Genomic DNA, 20,165 nt, shown 5'->3' on the forward strand with positions numbered 1-20,165 from the left:
CCAGAAACTTTAGTGACACGTGTGATGATGATGGACTTATGAATAGTTTCCCTCTTTTACCTATTTCTCAACAAATTCGAAGTGATTCTTGTTTTTATAATTAAAGCATGAATTTAACGAAAATGTTGCCTTTTTGGTATTTATAAATATTCCATCAGCATGCAACATTCTGTGAAGTATTAGAATTACTGGATTAGAAGTGGAGAGTAAAGAAAAGTTTGAATGGAATGTCCTTCTTCAGCGTATGATATAGCACATATAAGGGCTTCTTTGAAGACTGAGCCTGCCAATTCCTGTTCCTCCACTGAAATGGGAGTTTTGGATCCTTCTTGCTTGTCTCAACAGCATGAATTGTCCTATTATCCTGTGATTTCCTAGGAACTCGGACCCCGACTGGCTGCAATGCTGAACTTTAATCTTCAGCAACTCTGTGGTCCTAAGTGCCGTGACCTGAAAGTTGAAAACCCTGAGAAATATGGCTTTGAACCAAAGAAGCTGTTGGACCAACTGACAGATATTTACTTGCAGCTGGACTGTGCCCGGTTCGCTAAAGCCATTGCTGACGACCAGGTCAGTGCCCAAGGGAACAGTTTCAGAGGGAGCCTGGAGTTCAGGCTCCTGAAGTGGGTGACTTGAGTTTGCTTCCCTGTGGATTTCCCGGCAGACCCTGCGCGATTACATATCCATCTGCTCTTGGATTTTCCCCACTTGAAATCAAGGAAGGTGATACTTTTCAAAATGTAGTTTGAGAAGTTTTTAGTATGTAAATAGAAATAATGGCCACAGTGACAAGGGGAACTTGTCTGGTGTACATGGATGTGACTCAGTTGTTTTCCTTTGGGCGTAAAGAGCAGATTTGGCTCTCAGATCCGTTTCCAGTTGAGTTTGTACCCATCTTGCTAAGGGCCTCACTCGACAAATCAGTTACATTCCCAGAAAGAGCCTGGTTTTCTCAGGGAATCCAAATCTTCTTCCCAAGAAGGAGATTTAATAACAGCTTCAGTGCTGCCGTTATTTCTGTGGTTCCAGGTTTCAAACCGTGTATGTTATCTTTACATTCTTCCCTCCTTTATTCCTTGTGTCCCTCTGATCGTATCCATTTTGTGGTTTTCATTTCCACAGCTACCAATTTAGTCCAAGCGACCCCTGCCCAGCCTCGATTTTTAATTTTTCAGTATCTCATAAAGGGCTTCCCCTCCCTCCACATTCCTCTGTCCTGCAGCATCTTCAGCGTCATAATAACTGATGTTTATTAACCACACGTCAAGTTTTAGCCACTTTTCATGTTTTCACTTGTACTCCTCACGAAATCCTACGATTTAGGCTTAGTTGGATTCCTTGCTTTACAAGGAGGCACACAGAGGTTAAAGAGCTGCGCAGTTGATGATTCCCACCTGGCAGTCTGGCCCTGAGCCCGTGTTCTCAGCTTCTCTGCTCTCCACTTAAAATGCCCCCAAAGTGCCATGTCTGTTTCAGTCTCTGCATCTTTGTTCACATTATTTATCCAAGTATTAACTCACATCTCAGGGTAACCATCACTGGGCATTCCCGAAGGTTCTTTACTTATATATCTCATCCAAAGGTCAAAATAGGGGAATTGTAGGTACTTTTTTTTTTCAATAACAGCTTTATTGAGACATAATTCTCATACCTAGGTACTTTTGGATAAAGCAAGAGAGGTGGTCTTGACAAAGCACCTGCAATGGAAAAAACCACATATGTCTAAAGCAGTTTTTCCATAAAAAGTCATGGTAAAAGAGCCGGTTAGGTGTTTGCAGTTACTTTGGGTAGATGCTAAAATGATTCTCTAGCCTATGACTGTATAATGCTGCACATGTTGAGAAACGGAAGATAAGCGGTAGCCTTAAGAGGGACAGGAAATGGAAACGCTCCCCAGGCAAGGTCAGGTCGTCTGCCTCGGGCAGCAGGCCGGCTGGAGCTGGGCCTCTGCAGCCCAGCCAGAGGTCGGGTGTGAAGGGTCCCTGGGGACTCTTCCGCTTTCACAGTCAGGGGCTCGGAAGGGTCGTTTAGCCTGCTCCCTCTTCTCCTGGTAGGTCTTGCTGTGGCTGCCACATCGCAAGCGGTTATAACACGTAACATAAAGTTTGCATAAACATAAAGGTGTGGATGAGCCCAGCACACCCAGTGAGACGGTGGAAACCAAGTGGGTGACAAAGGAATGTTTCCGAGTGCTTCCAGCTGCCTTTCCTTGGTGACCAACAAAACGTCCACACTGCCTGGTAATGCCTATGGATTGTGGTGGTGGCACAGGTGGTGGCCTGTGGTGGCACATGGCTTGAGTCACAGACAGCGGTTTCTGCACAGTGGCACATGGGTCTTCTCGAATGTCTAAATAGCCCTGTTCTTCCAGACCCGTGAAGCAGGCACACAAGTGCCAGTGGCACAGTGGAGAGAAAAACACTTTTTAAGTGGATTTTTTGCTTCCTTGTACAGTGTGGCGTTTGTCTTGATTGTTGGACACTCCATTTATATGGGCTGTAAGCTGATGAGGGGCCTGCCCACTGGATTGTTTCAAAAGAGGGTCTGGTGGGGCTGGGGGTGGAAGGATGGAAGACTAGAAAGCTCCAGGGAGGTGGTAGAATTTCGTTTTCTCCCTTGGGAGCAGTGCTCTTGGTTCACTCTAGTTCCGTCTGGTATGTCTTGTTTTCCTGGGAAGACAGAGGAGGAAAAAAACAGCAGCCGAGCAAGGGAAGAAGCTGAGAGCCTTCTCTCCTGTGTACCGAGAGCGGGCGGAAGACAGGTGCCCGGGAGAGGTGACAGAAGGCCCCAGCGCGAGGAGCCCTGAGCCTTACACTCACAGGCCTGAGGAGAGAGCCCCTCGTCAGAGAGGGAGTGCGACGGGACGGTTGTCCCTGGAGCCCAGAGAGCCCAGGAGAGAGAGAGGTCTTAGCCTGACACAGTGAGCTGCACTGAGGGCCAAGTCTACCTGTGGTTTCCGGGCAGATGGACGGCAGATCTGTTGTTCATGGAGCGCTGTCTGTTAACACCACGTTCCATTAAACAACAATAGTAGTAAAGAGCCCATGTAATGGGGACTTCCTGGCGGTCCAGTGATTAAGACTTTGCCTTCCAGTGCAGGGGGTGTGGGTTCGATCCCTGGTAAGGGAACTAAGATCCCACATGGCTCCTGGCCAAAAAACCAAAACATAAAACAGAAGCAATATTGTAACAAATTCAATAAAGACTTTTAAAAAATGGTCCACATCAAAAAAAGAAAAAGAAAAAAATAATCTTGGGATTTCCCTGGCGGTCCAGCGGTAAAGAATCCGCCTTCCAATGCAGGGGCCGCAGGTTCAATCCCTGGTTGGGGATCCAAGATCCCACATGCCACAGGGCAGCTAAGCTCGTGCGCCGCAACTACTGAACTCGCGCGCCTCAATGAGAGAGCCTGCGTGCCACAAACTACAGAGTCCTTGCGCTCTGGAACCCGCGCACCACAACTAGAGAGAAGCCCATACACTGCAGTGAAAGATCCCGCATGCCTCAGTGAAAGATCCCGCATTCCTCAACGAAGATCCCTCATGCTGCAACTAAGACCCAACGCAGCCATAAAAATTAAAAAAAAAAAAAAAAAAAAAAGAGCCCATGTGAAATCTCACTTCTCCTATGCAGCGTTCTTTTTTTTTTTGGGCTGCGTTGGGTCTTCGTTGCTGCACATGGGCTTTCTCTAGTTGCGGCAAGCGGGGGCTACTCTTCATTGCGGTGCGCGGGCTTCTCATTGCAGTGGCTTCTCTTGTTGCCGAGCACGGGCTCTAGGCGCGCGGGCTTCAGTAGTTGTGGCACGTGGGCTCAGTAGTTGTGGCTCGTGGGCTCTAGAGCACAGGCTCAGTAGTTGTGGCACATGGGCTTAGTTGCTCCACAGCATTTGGGATCTTCCCAGACCAGGGCTCGAACCCATGTCCCCTGCATTGGCAGGTGGATTCTTAACCACTGCGCCACCAGGGAAGTCCCACAGCCTTCCTTTTTTTTTTTTTTGAGGTGAAATTCACATAACATAAAATTAACCATGTTGAAGTGTGTGATTCGGTGGCATTTAGTACATTCACAGTCTTGTACAACCATCACCTCTTATCACCCCCACAAGGAAGTCCCATACCCATTAAGCAGTCACTGTCCCTTCCTCCTCCCCCCAGCTCCTGGCAACCACTAAACTGCTTTCTGTCTTTATTTTACCTATTTTTACATTTATCTATTAGCCTAGTCTGAATATTTCATGTAAATGGAATCATACAGTATATAACCTTTTGTGTCTGGCTTCTTTCACGTAGCATGCTTTCGAGGTTCATCCATGTTATAGCATGTATCAGTACCTGATTCCTTCTAATGGCTTAATGTTTCATTATATGGCTATACCATGGTTTCTTTGTTCATTCATCCATTGATGGACGTTTGAATTGTTTCCACCTTTTGGCTGTTATAAATAGTATCCTGTGAACGTTCATGTAAAAGTGTTTGAATACCTATTTTCAATTCTTTGGGATATACTTAGGAGTAGAATTTCTGAGTCATATGGTAATTCTATGTTTAACATTCCCACCAGCAGTGTACGAGGGTTCTGATTTCTCCACATCCTCGCCAACACTTGCTATTTTCTGTTTTGTATTTTTATTTTTAAATAGCCACCCTAGTGGGAGTAAAGTGGTATTTCACTGTGGTTTTGATTTACATTTCCCTAATGACAAATGCTGTTGAACATCTTTTCGTGTACCTGCTGGCCATTTGTATATCTTTTTTGAAGAAATGTCTGTTCGATCCTTCATCCTTTTTTTTTTTTTTGGCTGCACCAAGCAGCTTTGTGGAATTTTAGTTCCCTGACCAGGGATTCAACCCAGGCCCTCAGTAGTGAAAGCATGAGTCCTAACCACTGGACCACCAGAGAAGTCCCCTTCATCCATTTTTTATTTTATTTTATTTTATTTTTTATTTATTTATTTTTGGCTGCATTAGGTCTTCATTGCTGCACGCGGGCTTTCTTTAGTTGCGTCGAGCGGGGGCTACTTTTTGTTGCGGTGCGTGGCCTTCTCATTGCGGTGGCTTCTCTTGTTGCGGAGCACAGGCTCTAGGCTCACGGGCTGCAGTAGTTGTGGTGCACGGGCTTATTAGATGCTCCACAGCATGTGGGAATCTTCCTGGACCAGGGCTCAAACCCGTGTCCTCTGCATTGGCAGGTTGATTCTTAACCACTGCGCCACCAGGGAAGCACCTATCCATTTTTTAAATTGGATTCTTTCTGTTTTGTTATTTATATATTCTGTGTGAGTTCTTTATATATTCTGGATACTAGACCTTTATCAGATATATGATTTGCAGATATTTTTATGTTTAATTTCTGTAGCCATTCTGTAAGATCCTTGAGGTCAAGAACAACACCTTGGGACTTCCCTGGTGGTCCAGTAGTTAAGAATCAGCCTGGGCTTCCCTGGTGGGGCAGTGGTTACGAATCTGCCTGCCAATGCAGGGGACATGGGTTCGAGCCCTGGTCCGGGAAGATCCCACATGCCGCGGAGCAACTAAGCCCAGGCGCCACAACTACTGAGCCCGCATTCTAGAGCCCACGAGCCACAACTACTGAGCCCGTGTGCTCTAGAGCTCGCACGCTGCAACTGCTGAGCCCACGCACCGCAACTACTGAAGCCCGCGCGCCTGGAGCCCATGCTCCACAACAAGAGGGAAGCCACCGCAATAAGTCCACTGGCTGCAAAAAAGAATAGCCCCCACTCGCCACAACTAGAGAAAGCCCGCGCACAGCAACAAAGACCCAGCAGAGCCAAAAAAAAAAACAACATCTTTGCTTCCTCTCTGACCCCATCCACACTGAACTTGAAGCAGCAACTCAGTAATCTGTATTTGGTCGATTCATTGACACCGCTGCCCTTTGAAACCGAGTGCCATGTCCCCTTATCATAAGTACCCTTTGATTTCTTTTTTTTTTTTTTTTTTGGCTGTGCTGGGTCTTGGTTGCTACTCACAGGCTTTCTCTAGTTGCGGCGAGCGGGGGCTACTCTTTGTTGTGGTGCGCGGGTTTCTCATTGCGGTGGCTTCTCTTGTTGCAGAGCATGGGCTCTAGGCACGCAGGCTTCAGTAGTTGCGGCTTGCGGGCTCTAGAGCACAGGCTCAGTAGTTGTGGCACACGGGCTTAGTTGCTCCGCGGCATGTGGGATCTTCCCGGACCAGGGATCAAACCCGTGTCCCCTGCATTGGCAGGCGGATTCTTAACCACTGCGCCACCAGGGAAGTCCCTACCCTTTGACTTCCGATAATGCTCACTCCACTGTTCTATCTTAGAAGTTGACTTAACAGCAGGCAGAAGTCAGTTGGTTAAAAACTCAATCATCTTTTGAGAAATAGAGTGGGTGATATTTTCGAGAATAGTAAATGGGCTAAGAACGACTACTTATTTACACAGAGAAGTTCAAGGTGCATCGTCTCAGTAGTGTGGATAGCAGCACCCACCCTGTGCGTTTTTGCCCTTCCAACATCTCACCGTAACCCTTTGGCCATTTATGCCCTGTGCCTCTTCCCAAAGGGACGGGGACTGCAGCTTACCTGGCTCATAATAAGTAGACACCAAATAAAGTATCTGTTGACCTAATGTAATAATTTAGTTTCAGAAAACTATAACCGAGGCTCTCTGAACTTTTCAAATTATTTTAAAGGACTATTGCCAGGCCCAAGCGCCCTGCTGGCTTTTTGTCCTCTCCTCTCTTTTCCCCGGAGTTGCATGGATTAAATAGGGGTGTGGCTGTGTGTGGAGAGAGAAAGTGAGCACGTGCACTTATTTACAAACTGAAGTTAAAAAAGGACAGAAGGGGGCTTCCCTGGTGGCGCAGTGGTTGAGAATCTGCCTGCCAATGCAGGGGACACGGGTTTGAGTCCTGGTCTGGGAAGATCCCACATGCCGCGGAGCAACTAAGCCCGTGAGCCACAATTACTGAGCGTGCGCGTCTGGAGCCTGTGCTCTGCAACAAGAGAGGCCGCGATAGTGAGAGGCCCGCGCACCGCGATGAAGAGTGGCCCCCACTTGCCGCAGTTAGAGAAAGCCCTTGCACAGAAACGAAGACCCAACACAGCCATAAATAAATTAATTAATTAAATTTAAAAAAAAAAAGAAGAAAGATTGAGGACTTTCAATCCGGCCTTCTAAGGGAACACAAGTACTGAGATGAGTTCATCCCATGATGTTCATGTGAATCCTCGTTTAGAAATCACGGGTCACAGATTATGGTCCCATCATTCAGAGTTTCAGATTTAGTCATTCCCCTCCTCCATTTGCATCACTGTCACTAAAGTGACAAGCGGCCACTGTTTTTGCCCTAAATGCAAAATACGATATACTTTGATATTTTGAAATGGCAGTGATTTATATGAATTAGGCACCTGTGGGGTAGGTGTTACTACCCCCATTTTACACCTGAGGAAACTGGGACTCAGGAAAGTTAGAGCTTTGCCTAAGACCACACAGCAGGTAGATGGTAAAGCCAGGATTGAAGCCCAGGTTTGCCTGGGTCTGTGGTGGGCGCTTGCCCTGTAGACCAGCCCTCCCACTCTCACAGGCATAAACCCTGTCGCTCCCATCGGTAGAGCCCCTGACATTTAACAGCATTGAACTAAGAGATCTTAAATAAGGATTGACAGGGAATGGGAGAACGCGCTTGTTGATTATGAACTATATTGGGTTGTTTTCACCATGTTTACCTTTAGGGAAAAGAACTGAAATTTCCACCTCCTCTCATAGTCTGCTAGGGCTCAGTGCCTGGCAAGGACTGAAGTAGACGTTCAGTCCTTCTCTTTTTAATATTTCCTTCTCTTTTTAATATTTAAATTTTAAGAGAAATGCATGTTTGCTATAAAAGTAATTGAATATTTTTAAAATTCCCCTCATTTGCCTCAATTCTGAAGCCCTTTCCAGAGGCCTTGTATAGTTTGGCGTGTATTAGCCCAATCTTTATGTATTTATAGCCATGTCAAAGTATTTATATATGTACATTATAATTTTAGGGCTCTTTTAGAAAACATATGATGCTTTGGGTATTTTCTGCAGCTTGCTTTTTTCCACTTAAAATATATTTACGTCTCACAGTGTCTTTCCTCATTTTCAGAGATCCTACAGCAAAGAATTGTTTGAAGAAGTTATTTCGAAGATGCGGAAGGCAGGGATCAAATCCACAATAGCGATAGAGAAGTTTAAACTTCTGGCTGAGAAGGTGGAGGAGATCGTGGCCAAGAACGCGCGTGCAGAAATCGACTACAGTGACGCCCCAGACGAGTTCAGAGGCGAGTGGGCCAGCTTTTTTCATGTGGAATTCTTTGGTTTGAGTTAACTTGAAACATGTAATATTAGAAGAGGACGTTCTGTGCTCTCATTGCTTTTTTTTTTTTTTTTTTTTTTTTTCAATTTATTTTATTTATTTTATTTTTGGCTGCCTTGGGTCTTCATTGCTGTGCGTGGGCTTTCTCTAGTTACGGCGAGCGGGGGCTACTCTTCGTTGTGGTGCATGGGCTTCTCATTGCGGTGGCTTCTCTTGTGGAGCACGGGCTCTAGGCATGCAGGCTTCAGTAGTTGTGGCACATGGGCTCAGTAGTTGTGGCTCGCGGGCTGTAGAGCACAGGCTCAGTAGTTGTGGTGCACGGGCTTAGTTGCTCCGCGGCATGTGGGATCTTCCCAGACCAAGGCTCGAACCCGTGTCCCCTGCATTGGCAGGCAGATTCTTAACCACTGTGCCACCAGGGAAGCCCCTCTCATTGCTTTTTGAGACACTTGGTCAGAAATTGAAATTCTATTTATCTACCTTTAGTTCATATTATAAATTACAAGAGAAAAAAGTCCTTAGCCTGATTTCAAACCAGATAACAACCCTGAAGATTCTATGGTCAACCTTGCCTTTGCAAGTGGGAACTCATGTTTTCAAAGAATTCTGAGAAGTCCTAAGAGGAAGGGTTGATTCTAGCCTGCCATCTTCGCCATACAGCCCGGGAGGGCCTGCCACTGTGTCTGTCCTGCTGTCTTTTTTGTCTATTCTTTCCTCCCAGCAGTAGCTGACAAAATGGTGCTTCCCCTCTACGGAAGGCAAAGTATATGCCTTTATCTAATGCTGATTTCCTTCTAAACTTGGGGGCCTGGTAGGGGCCATTTAGTTGCTGTTTCTATGGTTATATTTTTCACTGATAGGAGGGACTTTGTTTTCTTTTTCAGTTTTAGGCTCTATTGTTACATCAGAGTTTGCTTTGCTTTGTCTCTGTAGACCCTCTGATGGACACCCTGATGACTGACCCCGTGCGGCTGCCCTCTGGCACCATCATGGACCGCTCCATCATCCTGCGGCACTTGCTAAACTCCCCCACGGACCCCTTCAACCGACAGACGCTGACAGAGAGCATGCTGGAACCAGGTAGAGGAGGGCCTGGCTCGAACTGCAGTGCCTACACCTGTACTGAGCAGTGAGGCCAAAATCGTGTATCAGAGAATCGTCAAAAGGGGGAAATTTAACAAATCCAGACACCGCATGGTTTCTGACACTTAATGGGCAAGACACAAAACATTCTTTGCTCTTTTTCACTACAGAATTCCAGTTCTTACTTTTCATGTCCTATTTCTTCTTCAGCCTGAATTCAGTTCAGTGAGGGAATGAATGGCCTTTTCTTTCCTTTTATACAGAACTACAAGCATCATGTCTCAGGAAGAGCCCTCCCATCTGGGGTATTAATTCTTTCCTTTCTTTTCTCAGTGCCAGAACTGAAAGAACAGATTCATGCCTGGATGAGAGAGAAACAGAACAATGATCATTAAACCATCCCCCTTGCCCACCCTCTGCGAGAAACAGCCAAGGCCGGCGAGGCAGGCCGGAGCAGCGTCGGCGGTGCAAATGCTGTTCACGTGTTGGAGGCCAGAAGTGGCAAAATACACCAAGAGCCCACCCAGAGTGACCAAACAGTGGAGACCCGAAAGGACATGAATAAGAAGAGGAGCCCAATTCCTGTACATATATTTAAGTGACAGACGTGGTCAAAAGCTTGAGGGATACGTTTTATGATTGCTTGTGTAATAGAGCACGTCCTTCATGTGTCACAATTTGGGGCTTTTGCTGCGGAAGTCTGTTAGTGATCAATGACGAATGGGTCTGGGCAGCATCCCCTTCATGTTTTTTTTTTTTTCCTAAATCCAGTATCCATTGATTTTGATTGTGATTAGAGAACCTTGGACATTTTGCTGCTAAGAATCTTCCCCCCCCCCCCACCGCCCCCCGCCGGCCCCATCCTGATCCTACTTGCACTGCTGTGGATTTTTTTTAAGAGAAGCAAAAACAAAAATAAACTCTTTTCCCTGGCCCTCCAAACATATATTCTGTGAGATAACTGTGCCTGCAACAAAGTGTTAATCCTGGGATCGTATTTTTATATCATATTCACATATTTGTTTTTTTAATTGGTGTTAGATGACATGATTAATAAAAAAGGCAAGATATTTTCAGAATTTGAATTTCAGTTTTTTTTTTTTTATTATTTTGAAATGTCCCTTAAAATTTTTTTTTATTCTAAACAAAATGAAGAGAATCCTGTTGCTCTGGTCTTGGTAGTAAGTCCACGATTAGGAATCCGAGGAACAGCTGCAGCAAAGAAAGCGTTTAAGTGTATCAGGATTTCGCATCTTACGGTTTGGGAGGGGGTTGGGTTTTTTTTAATGCTATGTGACAGTTGGAAACCTTTATAGTTATCTGCAAGGGTAAATAAATTCCTCAACCCTTGAGTCTGTGAGTTCAAGGCAGGGGTCGTTTGTATGATGTGTCCTGTGGGGCTTGGCCTTACCAAAGCAAAAAAGGGGTGCAAGAAATGTGGAAGTACGTCTGCTTGTAAAAACACACACGAAGAAAAACACACCCACACACACGCACATAAACATAAGATTTTTTGTATTACTGCTCCCCACTTACCATACTCGGATTCTTGAATCTCCTTTGGGGTAAAAAAGGATTTGAAACCATAAAGTGTTTTGAAGAAATTAAGTCTACAAAAACATACTTTCTTTTTCTTTTCCTTTCTTCCCCGCTCCACAGACAATGTCCTCTGTTCAGTTCCTAACGCAAACTACAATAAATGGTGATACACATTCAGAAGGAATCTTCTTTGAGTCTCTTCTTTTTGTGGAAAACAAAGGGGTGGGTGAAGACCAAGAGCCAGATGTGTTCGCATGTGGTACGTGATCTTTCCTGCAGCCAATTAGGAGTTGCTGTTTTTAAAATAAACCTTTCCTATTGTGTCAGTCTTGATGCTCCAGTTGGTTCTTCTGTCACTGTTTGCTTGTTCAAGCGGTTGAGCTTTGTCATGTTCAGTCTCTTCGGTTCTCAGGTGGTTACCCTATCGCAAATATCTTTTCCCTGACCTTGAAAATTTTTGCTCAAGTTCAACCCATCTCATGAACATTATCTTAGGTACTGCAGTTGATGAAACCTTACCTACCAGCTCATATAATAAGACCAAGCGTTTCTGCAGCATTTACTGTGTGCCAACCTATGCCAAGGCCTTTACATTTACGATTTTGTTCTCTAAGATGGTACGATCATCTTTGTTTTTTTCCAGCAGGTCAGGCTGTGGGATGTGGAGAGGTTAGGTCACTTGCCCAAGGTCACCTGGCCAGTTAGTGGAAGAGCAGGTGTCCAGGCTCCAGAGTCCATGCCCTTAGCCACTACTCTTGAGCACATTTGGACTAAATCAACTTTTTCCTTTTTCCAAAAAATATAATGTATTCCTGTTAACAATTTTAGACAATATAGGTGAAAGAAAGCCAAAATCACCTGTAATCCCACAGTGCAGATAATTGTTCATTTATTTTTTACCAAGTTTATATTCATTTATGCCTATACAGTTAATGATATTTATTGGCTTCTATTGCCAGTTTTGTTTCTCCATCTCATGAATGTGTATTGTTTCTTTCCTCTCTATCCAGAAGATAAACTCTGCAGAGGCACAGGTTCTGTCGTGTTATTTGCATGCCCCACTCTTTCCCCATGAATGTAATAAGATGCTGCTTTACCCCTTCAGATGTACTCATTGTTTTGAAAATTCAGAATTCGGAGGTTTGAAGGACCTTCTGCCGGCTAGGGCATGTCTCCTACTTGTACTGTCTCTAGGGGGAAGATATTTGCTATTTCTATTTTTAGAGTCTAAGGCTTGCTATTGTATAGAAACTTGTGACTGCCTTCATTCTGTGAATTATGGATATTAAAATAAGTTCCAAAATATTTTAAAAGTAGGTCTTGGCTACAAGGAAGATGGCCAAACAGGAAGGAGGATCTGAGAATCAGAGGAGCAGAAGAGAAAAGATCCTGAAGAGAAAGATGATTAAAATAGCTTCTTAGTCGTTTTGTGACTCACTATTGTGTGGGTTTTTAAACGGAATTGATAAGAATATCTTTTCAAAAAATAGCCGAGCACGTTATTTTGTTCACATTTTGTAACCTTTGGGTTTGGTACATAAAATAGTGAATTTCAGTGTTTGTGTTGAGGTGCTAAGGGGAGATAAATAGGCCCTATCTGACTAGGTAACTTTTTTTTTTTTTTTTTTAATTTATTTTTGGCTGCTTTGGGTCTTCATTGCTGCGCGCAGGCTTTCTCTAGTTGGGGCGAGCGGAGGCTACTCTTTGTTGCGGTGTGCAGGCTTCTCATTGCGGTGGATTCTCTTGTTGCAGAGCACGGGCTCTAGGTGCACAGGTTTCAGTAGTTGCAGCACACAGGCTCAGTAGTTGTGGCGCACGGGCTTAGCTGCTCCGCAGCATGTGGGATCTTCCCAGCCCAGGGCTCGAACCCGTGTCCCCTGGACTGGCAGGCAGATTCCTAACCACTGCGCCACCAGGGAAGTCCTAGGTAACTTTTTGATTGAAGGAAACATCCATAGTATGAGCTTGACGTTTGGATCAGCTGGCATTGGGCTAAGGAAGTCACCCTTGGTTGATAAATAATGTGCATTTTATGAGCATTTTCTATGTACAAGCCACTCATATATTAATTCGTTAACTCCTCAACAGTTGTGTAAAGGGAATAGGGAAATGGCATATGAATCTAGGCCATCTGGGCTTCAGGCTCTGATCCCTTCACCACTCCTGCTGTGTGGCAGTTCAGTGGTCCCTCAGTATCTGCAGGAGGTTGGTTCCAGGACCTCAAGAGATACCAAAATCTGCAGATGCTCAAGTTTGTTATATAAAATGGTGTAGTGTTTGCTTATAACCTTTCCATGTACTTTAAATCATCTCTAGATTACTTATAATATCTAATGCAGTGTAAATAGTTGTAAATACAATGTAAATAGTTGATGGCGGGCGACAAATGCAAGTTTTGCCTTTCTGGAACTTTCTGGAGTCTTCAAACCGTGGCTGGTTTAATCTGGATGTGGAACCCGCGTGTACAGAGGGCCAACTGTATTCCAGAATGGTCCAAGTTCATAAGGGCAAAGGAGATATGGAGAAGCAGCATAGCATTCCAGAAGGCACTTTGGCCTTGGGGTCAACTCTAGACTCAACCCTCATTTTATTTTATTTTTTATTTATAAAAATTTTTTATACCGCAGGTTCTTATTAGTTATCTGTTATATACATATTAGTGTATATATGTCAATCCCAATCTCCCAGTTCATCCCACCACCATCACCACTCCCCCTCACTTTTCCCCCTTGGTGTCCATACATCTGTGTCTCTGTTTCTGCCCTGCAAACTGGTTCATCTGTACCATTTTTCTAGATTCCACATATATGCATTAATATATGATACTTGTTTTTCTCTTTCTGACTTACTTCACTCTGTATGACAGTCTCTAGGTCCATCCACGTCTCTACAAATGACCCAATTTTGTTCCTTTTTATGGCTGAGTAATATTCCATTGTATATATGTACCACATCTTCTTTATCCATTCGTCTGTCAATGGGCATTTAGGTTGCATGACCTGGCTATTGTAAATAGTGCTGCAATGAACATTGGGGTGCACGTGTCTTTTTGAATTATGGTTTTCTCTGTGTATATGCCCAGTAGTGGGATTGCTATGTCATATGGTAATTCTATTTTTAGTTTTTTAAGGAACCTCCATACTGTTCTCCATTCAACCCTCATTTTAAATGGTTAAATAACTTCAGTCTCACAGCTTTCAATATCAGACACTCACTGTTGACCCCCAAATTTGTATCTCCAGCCCAGACCTCCCTCCTGTACTGCAGACACTGGACACCCCAGATGTCTAAAAGACCCTTGGAATTCACATATCTAAATCAAGTTCCTTATATTTCACCCCAAACCTAATCCTCTTAGTCTCCCCATCACAGTAAATGTCAACTCTATCCTTCCAGTTTTGTCAGTTCAAAACTTTGGGGTCATCCTTTACTCCTCTGTTTTACTCTTTTCCTATTCAGTCTGCCCACAAATTTCTCAGCTCTGCCTATAAAATATACCCAGAATTCAACTGCTTCTCACCAGGTCCACTGCCGTTATTGGTCTGAGTCATCATTCGCGGTGTTCTAGATTACTGCAACAGCATCATAACTGGTCTCCCTGTTCGTCCCTTGTCCTTTCTCAAAACAGCAGCTGAAGCAGTCTTGTTAAAACTTAACTAAGGTTATGTCACTTATGTGCTCAAAACCCTCCAGTGGCTTCCTAATCTCCTCAGAATAAAAGAAGCCCTTACACTGGCCTAGAAGGCAGTATCCACCCACCACATTATCCCTTTGACCTCATATCCTGTAACCTCCCCTAAGGCCAACCACTAAGCCACCCTGGCCTCATTGTCCTCCTTAAACTGTAGACACGCTCTCCACCCCTCCTAGGGCCCTGGTGCTCTTGGCTCCCTCTACAAGGAATCTTCTTCCCACAGAGAAATACATGGATCACTCACTCTCTTATTTGCTTGAGGTCTTTACTCAAAAATCAGCGACTTCCCTGGCAGTCTAGTGGTTAAGACTTCAAGCTTCCCCTGCAGCGGGCAAGGGTTCGATCCTTTGTCGGGGAACTAAGATCCCACATGCCGCACGGTGTGGCCAAAAAAAAAAAAAAAATCACCTTTTCAAGCCCTTCCTTGTTCACTCTTTTTATTTATTTTTTTTTTATGAATTTATTTATTTTTGGCTGCATTGGGTCTTTGTTGCTGCACGTGGGCTTTCTCTAGTTGCGGTGAGCGGGGGCTACTCTTCATTGCGGTGCGCAGGCTTCTCATTGTGGTGGCCTCTCGTTGCAGAGCACGGGCTCCAGGCACACGGGCCTCAGCAGCTGTGGCATGCGGGCTCATTTGTTGTGGCTCGCGGGCTCCAGAGCGCAGGCTCAGTAGCTGTGGCACACGGGCTTAGTTGCTCCACAGCATGTGTGATCTTCCCGGACCAGGGCTTGAGCCTGCGTCCCCTGCATTGGCAGGCAGATTGTTAACCACTGCACCACCAGGGAAGTCCCTGTTCACTCTTTTTTAAAATTGTAATTCATTCACCCACTTTTGCTGTGCTTTGCTAGTCCCTTTCTTTGCATTTTCTCCTTAGCATTCATCATTATCTAGCAGTCTATATCTACTATTTTCTTGATTACACTCTATTTCTCCCCACTAGAATGTATGCCCCATGAGGGCAGAGATTTTAGTCTGTTATGTATCCCCAGCACCTAGAAGAGTGCCTAGCACAGAGTAAATGCTCAATATGTTTGTTGAATGAATGATCTCTTCATATATTTGTTTGTCATTCCAGTTGTGTCAGTTATCTATCACTGCAAAACCAAATACCCCCAAATTTAGTGGCTTGATACAATAACAGTGATTTCATCTCCCACGATTCTGGAGGTCCCAAGAGCAAGCACCCGCAAAGACCAGACAGAAGCTGTGTTGCCTTTTACAACTCAGGTTTGGAAGTAACATAGGCGCCCTTCTGCCTTAGTCACGAGCCCACCCGGATTTAAGGGGAAAGAACATACAGCCCAACCTCATGATGGGAAGACATTAACATCACACTGTAAGAAGAGCATCTGGTATGGGAGATGTTGTTCTGGCCATCTTGCAAAATAAGATCTGCCATATTCCCTCTCTGGTAACAATTTACACTCTTCCTAGTTCATCCCTTCCTCTAAGACTCCCAAATTTCATCCCATTATGACATCAGCTTGAAGTCCATTGTCTTGTCCTTCAAAGCAAGCCTAGGTATAGATGAGCCTCCTCAGATCTGATTCTTTGGGTACCATCGAGTGCTATTCCTCTGGACCCAAAGATATGTGAACTAAAGATACAAGTTATCTCCACACATGGAGAACATATAATGGTGGGCCAGGCGTAGAAAAACCATTATAGATGCTCCTGTTCAAAAAGTTGGCAACCGGGAACACGCATGAGTCACTGGTCCATAGTAATTCGGAAATCCAGTTAGGCGTGTGTTTGCCAGTTCCTTGTTCAGGGATCAGTCCTACAGCCTGTGAATTGTTCACCAAGGTTCTCACTTCCACCTTCTGGACTCTTGGTTTCTGCCTCCGAATCTCTTCTTTCTTTTCCACAAGAAAACTGAATTGCAACTAAGTACCCTTCCACGTTTCTTTCCTGCTTGTGAAGAGATTGGGTTCCAGAGTCTCTTTTCATGTTGTACTTTTTCTGTCCCTTTTCATTTAAGCTGGAGGTGCTTTCCTCAAAACAGTTCTCTTAAAATTGTGTGGGTTTTCTATGAATCTTCTTGGGGTTTACTCTTCCAGACAAAAGCCACAACCACAAATGTCTTCATGAGAAACTCTTCTCTATTTTGAATTTCTTGTGAAACCCTTAAATCTTTCTGAGATCTTAACAAAGGATTTTACAGTCATGTTCTTGACCTCATCTTTAGAAGTTTACCTGACAGTGATCTCTACTTGATTTCTGCCCAGAAGCCATTCTTCCATAGGCAATGAGAAGCCAAGTGACACATTCATTATTCCTGCCTTGAAATTTCCTTACCTCGGTCATTGAGTTCACTAGGTACATTTCTTCTCTTCACATTACCACAGATGACAGAGTTGCCAAAATTTCCACCACTCCATAGAAAGCGTTCCCTTTCCTCCAGCTTCCAATAACAGTTACTCACTTTGCTTTAAAGCTTCTTAGATGCCCTGTAGGCCTCACTAATAGTCTCCTCTATGTCCTCTGCCTGCCATTCAGTCCCGAAGCCAATGCCCTGTAATTTAGGCTTGGTTACAATCGCACCCACTTCCAGGACCTAAATCTTGCTGCTAAACAGATTTAATGGCTTAAAACATTAGTTATTATTTAATGATTATCTATCATGGTTCTGGGTTGGCCTGAACTCAACAAGGCAGTTCTCACTCAGGGACTCTTAGGCCATTACAATCATAGTGGCTGAGGCTGGAGTCATTGTAAAAGCTTCCTCATTCACATCTGGCTGTTGGCTGGGACCCAGCTGGGACTGTTGGCTGGGACGCAACTGGGACTGTTGGCTGGAACACCTACACATGGCCTCCCTGGGGCTTTTGGCTTCACATACCAGGTTCTAAGAGCTAGCACCCCAAGAGGACCCAGCAGAAGTTGGTTTTTTATGACCTAGCAGCCTCGGAAGTCATATACAGTCGCAGGCCTGCCCAGGTTCAAGGGGAAGGAACACAGACCCCACCTCTCAATGGGAGGAATTCCAGTGTCACATTTTAAAAACAGCATGTGGGGGACTTCCCTGGTGGTCCAGTGGTTAAGACTCCACGCTCCCAATGCAGGGGGCCCGGGTTTGATCCCTTGTCAGGGAACTAGATCCCGCATGCCACAACTAAAGGAGCCTGCATGCCGCAACGAAGATACGGCGCAGCTAAATAAATTAATTAAATAAATAAATATTTAAAAAAAAACAAAACAAAACAGCATGTGCATGGGAGATCTCATTGAGCCATCTTAGAAAATGCAATCATCCACACAGTTTTCCCCCGTCTGTAAAATGACAATTCTGTGTTTTCCTGCCCCTTTTCTTGCTGTTTTGTAGGCATTCTTTTGTATTTTCTAGAATTTACTCCCTAGTCAGTTTTAGATGTTGGGAATATCTTCCGCCAATCTATTATCACTCTGATAGATTTGTTGTAATCTTCTTTTTTTGAGTGGAAGTTCTGAATTTTAGTACTGTTGTATCTACCTATATTTTTATTTATGGATTTTGGAGGTAAAATTCACATAACATACAATTAACCATCTTTCTTTTTTTTTAATTGGGGTACAGTTGTTTTACAATGTTGTGTTGTTTCTACTGTACAGTGGAGTTCCCTGTGCTATACAGCAGGTTCTTATTAGTTATCTATTTTATACATATTAGTGTGTATATGTCAATCCCAGTCTCCCAGTTCATCACCCCCCACCCCCCGCTTTCCCCCCTTGGTGTCCATATGTTTGTTCTCTACATCTGTGTCTCTATTTCTGCCTTGCAAAATGGTTCATCTGTACGATTTTTCTAGATTCCACATACATGCGTTAGTATACGATACAATTAACCATCTTAATGTTTAAAATTCAGTGTTGTTGGACTTCCCTGGTGGCGCAGTGAAGAATCCGCCTGCCAATGCAGGGGACACGGATTCGAGCCCTGCTCCGGGAAGATCCCACATGCCGCGGAGCAACTAAGCCCGTGCGCCACAACTACTGAGCCTGCGCTCTAGAGCCCACAAGCCACAACTACTGAGCCCGCGTGCCACAACTACTGAAGCCTGTGTGCCTAGAGCCCGTGCTCCGCAACAAGAGAAGCCACCGCAAGTGAGAAGCCACGCACTGCAAGGAAGAGTAGCCCCCGCTCGCCACAACTAGAGAAAGCCCGTGCACAGCAATGAAGACCCAATGCAGCCAAATAAATTAATTAATTAATTTAATTTTTTAAAAAATTGAGTGGTGTTTGGTGTATTCACAGTGTTGAGCAATGACCAGCTTTTTCAAGTTTCAAAACCATGAATGTGGTTTCAGGACTTTACATTTTTTTAATTTAATCTTTTTTTTAAGTTTTTTTTAACGTGGACCATTTTTAAAGTCTTTATTGAATTTGTTGCAATATTGCTTCTGTTTTATGTTTTGGTTTTCTGGCCGAGAGGCTTATGGGATCTCAGCTCCCCAACCAGGGATCGAACCCGCACCCCCTGCATTGGAAGACAAAGTCTTAAACACTGGACCACCAGGGAAGTCCCTAATTTAATCTTCTGAATAAGAAATACGTACAGGGAATTCCCTGGTGGTCCAGTGGTTAGGACTCCATGCTTTTGCTGCTAAGGGCGAGGGTTCAATCCCTGGTTTGGAAACTAAGATCCTGCAAGCCAGGTGGAGCAGCCAGAAAAAAAAAAAGAAAAAGAAAAAGAAATATGTACAAATAGTTCAAAATACAAGAAATACCTGCCTCCTTATTTCCACCCCAGTCCTCCAGCCTTCCAGTATCCCTCCCACTGCTGTTACCAGTTTTCTTTTTCAACAGAAATGGTAGTACTACACTGTCTGCTTCTTGCTTTTTTCCATGTAAAATATACCTTGGAATCCTTTTTTTTTCTTCCAGCAGCACAAATACTCTATTATTACTAAGTCATCTATCGATAGCACTTGGGCTGATTGCAATCTGGGTTACCTCAAGCAGTGCAGCAGTGAACTACCTTGTAAATTCATCGTTGTATGCATGCAAACATATGTTAAGATATATTCCTAGCAATGGAATTAGATGATCAAAGAGTATATAAAATTCCAATTTTGCTATATATGGGGATGTACCATTTACCGTCTCACCAGCAGTATATGAGACACCCTTTTGGGAGGTGGTTAGGGAAGGTCTCTCTGAAAAAGCATCATTTAAAAATCTTGAAAGCAGGGAATTACCTGACAGTCCAATGGTTAGGACTCGGCGCTTCCTCTGCAGGGGGACCAAGTTCGATCCCTGGTCAGGGAACTAGGATTCCATGAGCCACGCAGCCAAAAAGAAAAAAAATCTTGAAAGTAATGGAGAGAGGCCTGCAAAGATCTGTGGGAAGAGTGGTCCAGACTATGGAAACATACAAATGCAGAAGCTGCGGCTGGAGTTCTCTTGGTACGTTTAAGGAACAGCAAGGAGGCAAGTGTACTGGAGGGAAGTGAGCAAGGCTGTGAGTAGTAGGAGATGAGGTTAGAGAAACTGAGAGGGCTGGAGAGATGGTGGCTACACATGATAGGCCATTGCAAA

The 20,165-nt window shown here is 44.4% G+C and overlaps 2 protein-coding genes across 6 annotated transcripts in view; both read left to right on the forward strand.

The window, feature by feature from the left end:
• Positions 1-11,125, forward strand: part of UBE4B (ubiquitination factor E4B) — a 112,375-nt gene extending 101,250 nt beyond the window's left edge. For all 4 annotated transcript variants that reach the window (XM_059912614.1, XM_059912622.1, XM_059912631.1 and 1 more), the window contains 4 exons: positions 379-570; positions 8,121-8,295; positions 9,264-9,410; positions 9,747-11,125. In XM_059912614.1, the coding sequence (XP_059768597.1) occupies positions 379-570; positions 8,121-8,295; positions 9,264-9,410; positions 9,747-9,808 (576 nt within the window). In that variant the 3' untranslated portion in view covers positions 9,809-11,125. The remainder of the gene's footprint in view (positions 1-378; positions 571-8,120; positions 8,296-9,263; positions 9,411-9,746) is intronic.
• The window catches only part of KIF1B (kinesin family member 1B), a 327,303-nt gene that overhangs the window by 145,162 nt on the left and 161,976 nt on the right, over positions 1-20,165 (forward strand). The gene's annotated exons all lie outside the window — the stretch shown is intronic.

This window comes from Balaenoptera ricei, chromosome 1 (genome assembly GCF_028023285.1).
Source record: "Balaenoptera ricei isolate mBalRic1 chromosome 1, mBalRic1.hap2, whole genome shotgun sequence".
Taxonomy (NCBI): Eukaryota; Metazoa; Chordata; class Mammalia; order Artiodactyla; family Balaenopteridae; genus Balaenoptera; species Balaenoptera ricei.